This window comes from Montipora foliosa, chromosome 6 (assembly GCF_036669935.1).
Source record: "Montipora foliosa isolate CH-2021 chromosome 6, ASM3666993v2, whole genome shotgun sequence".
NCBI lineage: Eukaryota > Metazoa > Cnidaria > Anthozoa > Scleractinia > Acroporidae > Montipora > Montipora foliosa.
This window is the reverse complement of record NC_090874.1, coordinates 31116207-31121078: the sequence shown is the minus strand read 5'-3', so window position 1 is coordinate 31121078 and position 4872 is coordinate 31116207. Positions and strand designations below refer to the sequence as shown.

General features: G+C 41.7%; 1 protein-coding gene across 1 annotated transcript; it reads left to right on the top strand.

The window, feature by feature from the left end:
• Positions 1–1466: 1466 nt before the first annotated feature.
• On the top strand, positions 1467–3174 carry LOC138005352 (uncharacterized). Its single transcript, XM_068851599.1, has 2 exons — positions 1467–1704; positions 2633–3174. The coding sequence occupies exons 1-2, from the start codon at positions 1467–1469 to the stop codon at positions 3172–3174; spliced, it is 780 nt and encodes a 259-aa protein (XP_068707700.1).
• The last annotated feature ends 1698 nt before the right edge of the window (positions 3175–4872 follow it).

Sequence of the window (4872 nt, the reverse complement as noted above, 5' to 3'; positions counted from 1 at the left end):
GCTCGTTTAGACTTCCCATTGCCTCTGCGATTTGCCCCTGGGTCTCCAAGGATGTACAGAATGTGTCCGCTAAACGAGTACGCCTACGGCTCGCTGAGAAGTCCTTCCGCCCTCCAGTCTCTGAAATGAACTTAATAAGGCAAGGTTTTTGCCCAAGTTCTGTGAATGAACTCCCTTTTAAAACTACCACCGAAAAGAAATTGAGAAACTTTCAGTTCAAACTCTTTGCATGACATCTTTCCCACCAATCAACTCCTTTGTAAATTGAACATCAAACCATCCTTTCAATGTCAACATCGCAATTCTGTTAATGAAACACTTATTCATATGTTTTGTGAGTGTCCCGTTATCCAACTGTTCTGTAGAGATGTCCTGAATTGGTGGAACTTGAAGCGATCTGACAACTTTTAAACTCCTAGCCCAAATGAGATCGTCTATGGCTACAAACCTGAATCCACAAGCTTTTACACATTCAACCATTATCTGTTAATCACCAAACATTACATTCATCTTGCTAGAAACAGCTCTGAGGTTCTTTAAGGTGTAAGGTCTTTCTGGTTCTTCTTGAAAATAAAATTCAGCGTGAAATCGCAATAGAAAAATGATCTCGTTTTCAGAGATAAAGTGGAATAAATAAAGTACGATCTGTCACATCACGAGCTATAGTACGTCTCTGATTCCTAATTTTAGCGTGATTCCTATTCGCTGGCTTTTGACAGTCGACTCTGAAATGGCTTCTTTCCTTTTCCGTTCGCTTGCTGAGGATTTGCTTGTTTTCTTTTCATCTCTTGCGATTCAAGAAAAATTAATTGCTTAACTGGTGATTTCGACAGTAGATTTCGCTGGAAAAACCGATATCACACTCATCCCTTCGTGATTCATGCGATCAGTCGGTTTTTCAGGTGAAATTAACCGTGGAATTCACTAGTTAGGCAGCGAATAAAATGACATAATTAAGCAATATCCGGGAAAACCAAAAGACGGACAGTTCCAAAGCCTTTTATTTTCACTAATCCTACAGCCAGTAAGAAGCTCCGCTTTTAGGCTTGGCTAAATCTATATATTATTAGTTTATCTCACTTAAGCCTAAGCGCTCGTTTCAGTGATTAGTGTTAAAAATAGATTTCAAATAAGCATACATTACGTGTGGCTTGAAGAAAGTCACGCGTAAAGAAGGACTTAGTCTGAGTTTTTTGATCGATCGTCGGATCTCTTCGAGGGTCAAGTTGAGTATTAAGTTTTAGATTTTAACCGTGCTTAAGGCCTGAGTGAAGTGGTAATTCGTATGGAAAATTGTAAAGAGATTATTCACCAGGAAATGAATTAAATATACCAAATGGTCCTTTCGAGTCGGATGAAATACAAGAAGGAGTAGAGCAACAAAGCTGTTGCCGTCATCGAGGGATTTTTTGAATTGGAAAAAGGCGAAGTCTACTCTAGAAGGGAGTTAATGGACATAAAGCGTCATGAATATCGACAAGAACAGGAAAATACGAGATGCCCACAGGACCTTTGTGTACAAAACAGTGGGGAATGGGGAGAAAATTTTGACAGAACACGTGGGAGATTTAACGTCGTTCAGGGAAAAGTTAACGGCTCTGAAAGCCTTGTTGACCGAAAAATTGGAAAGGACCAAAAAGCTGGATGAAGCAATATTAGAGCTCACCAAACCAAAGGAACTGGAGAAAGAAATAGAAGATTCTGGTGAGTTTTGTGAGCACGTTTACAGTATTTTAGCGAAAATCGATACGCGATTTGAGTTTGGAGAAAGGGAAACATGGCGAACACACAGAGGCCCATGCGACAAATCAGGAAAATAGTAGTACCAGGAATACGAAAGCGCAAAAGTAAAACTACCTAAACTCGAACTCAAATCATTTTCGGGAAATTATCAAGAATGGCAGGGTTTCTGGGACACATTTCAATCTGCTGTCGATGGAAATGGTATCTCGGCCATTGAAAAATTCACCTATCTGAAGAGTTGTGTAACGAGCAATGCTGAATCCGCAATTGCTGGACTGCCTCTGACCGCAGACAATTATAAATTAACCATTGACATTCTTAAGGACTGATTTGGTAAACCGCCGTTGCTGATATCAAATTATACGGATGCCTTATTGCAACTTTCGTCTGTCAATACAGTGCATGACACAAAGAAATTACGTGAATTGTTTGACAAAATTGAAATCAACATTCGAGGTTTGACTGCATTAGGAGTTGAATCACGGTCCTTTGGGAATTTATTGGTCCCAGTCGTGATGGAAAAAATCTCCTCAGAGTTACGATTGGTTATATACTGTAGAACATATGACAATACTCAGGAACATTGACTGAGGGGGAAGGGGGGTGGGAAGGGGGGAGTAAGTAGGGTTGGGCCAAAATGGAAGTGAATTTGTGTCACTGTCTCAACAGTTTTGTCCGAGATTGTAGGAGAACAATAATGAGACGAAAGGGCAAGTGTTTTGTGTGCCTGAAGGGTGGCCATATCTCTAAAAATTGTCCGTCAAAGGCGAAATGCTTTAACTGTGAAGGTAGACACCATGTAACCATTTGTGAAAGATAAGGAACATTCCATCAACCAGGAATGTAGTTAGCGATGAAGTAACACCACGTGGATCTGGATCATCTCAAGATAGGAGAAGAGAAGCTGGAACTTCAGCAATGACCGTTAGCAACAATGCCAACTCTGTGTTGTTACAGGTAGCCCAAGCCTTTGTTTGCAGACCAGATAACCAACAACTTGGATTGAATGCCCATGTGATATTTGATTCCTGTAGCCAGAGATCATACATAACTAGTAAGGCATGTGAACAATTGAACCTACCAACCATTGGTAAGGAGACACTTTTGATCAAAACATTTGGAGATAACTTAGCCTCTGTGAAGGAATGTGATGTTGTGCAATTGTGTGTCAGAACATTGGATGAAATGAATGTGTACATCACCTCATATGTTGTACCAGTAATTTGCAGCCCAGTGTCCAATCAACGGTCTCGAACAACATTGGAATGCTACCCCTACTTGCAGGGTCTACAACTTGCATGTGATTCTGACAGTGTTGATATGCTGATAGGAGCAGATTATTACTGGTTGTTCTTTACTGGGAACATCATTAAAGGAGATCCCCATGGACCAGTAGCCCTTGAAACCAAATTAGGTTGGGTTTTATCATGACCTTTTATGTGCTCAACATTGACAAGGTCATGCACTGTGAATCTGAGTTCCACGCATGTGTTAAAGATAGAGTCCACAGAGATAAGTGATATGAAGGATGATCTGCAGAAATTTTGGGACTTAGAAACTTTGGGCATTAAGGAACATGAAACTTCAGTCTATGACAAGTTTTTAAATGACATCACTGTCTAACATAAGTTAGAGGATTGGGGAAGTGAAACTAGTTCCTAAGAAACACACAACAAGTCAACCATGTGCTCTGTTTATTCTTCTCCCCCATACTGCTCCTTTCGTACTTCATGATATACATGCACGAAACGTGACATAGACGACATCCCTTCGAGGAAACAAAGTCCAACAATCCTCCGAACTCGCGCGTAAACAGAAGGCATACAAATTCAACTTAAAAGGTAAACTTCCTTACATAATACACATATCGACAAAGTCAAAAGTTCAAATTGTCTCCGAACGAGTGTCCCAGCAACACTTTTAAAATCAAAGTCACAATGTTCTCAATCACAAAAAATCTTAACCACAAAGTTGTTTGATTTATCCATTCACTAAACATCTCATAGGAGATTATTTAAAAACATAGTCTTTGTATCTCTCTGGAGGTCTCCTCTGCCTTTGAGGCCTCTGAGTCAACCTCGGTGTTGCTGTGTTCCCTACGGACTGCAACTGCCTCGTTTCCATTCTCTGCACTTGCTTGTGCTGACAGTGTACTCCTGGTTGGAGGTTCATTCTGTGGTGTGGCAGGTACTGCTGGTGTTGGTTCACTTAACACTTGGCTCGGTACTGCAGTGGGTACCACAATTCCATCTGGGCTACCAAGATAGTGTCTTAGGTGTTGCCACAGGCTCATCCATCATAAACCTCTTTACATGTGAGGTGTTTCTCGAGTATTGGGTCCCGCCTGGAGCCTCTATTATGACACTGTTGCCAGTCCTGTTAACTACTCGGTGTGGCGTCGGATTGAACGGTGTCGAGAATTTGTCCTTTCTCTCTTGTCTTACTAGTACTTGATCACCAACTGCAATATCTGATGGTTTAGCATTCGCTGCTTTGTCTGCATATGATTTGGTCTTTGCCTTCACCTCTGCATCTCTATCCCGAGTTTCTAGGTCTAGGTGGCAATGAGCATGTAACTCTGGCAGCTTCCCTCTCATCTTCCTATTGAACAACAACTCAGCAGGGCTTTTTACCAGTGGTGGTGTGATCAATACTCCGGTAGCTCGTCACATATCTTCTTAACTCCTTCATCCAGTCGACCCCTTCAGCTTGGGCAATGCGAATTCTCTTCATTAGGGAGGCGTTCTGCCTCTCAACTTCCCCATTGGTCTAGGGCTATTTCGGTGTTGTCTTGAGATGCACAATTCCATTCTGCACACAGTATTCTTGGAATTCTCCAGAGATGAATTGCGGTCCATTGTCGGACTTAATAGTTATGGGAAGACGGTGACGGCTAAAAATCTCCTCTAGATTGTCAATTACTTTCACAGTGGTGGTTGATGTCATTATTGCATACTCGTAATAACGACTATAATAGTCAACAACAACTAGTATCGAGTGTCCAGATGGGAGTGGTCCTAGTAGGTCTACAGCTAGGTCTTGCCAAGGACCCTCCGGCAATGTCGTTGACGTCAACGGCTCAGGTGGATTTGGGCGTGCAACCAGTTGACATCCATAGCAAGATCTGAA

Bases quoted from the DNA above. Each gene is read 5' to 3' on its own strand.
- LOC138005352 (XM_068851599.1), top strand. From the start codon at position 1,467: ATGAATATCGACAAGAACAGGAAAATACGAGATGCCCACAGGACCTTT. The intron at 1,705-2,632 runs GTGAGTTTTGTG...GATCATCTCAAG, and splicing joins GAAAGAAATAGAAGATTCTG to ATAGGAGAAGAGAAGCTGGA.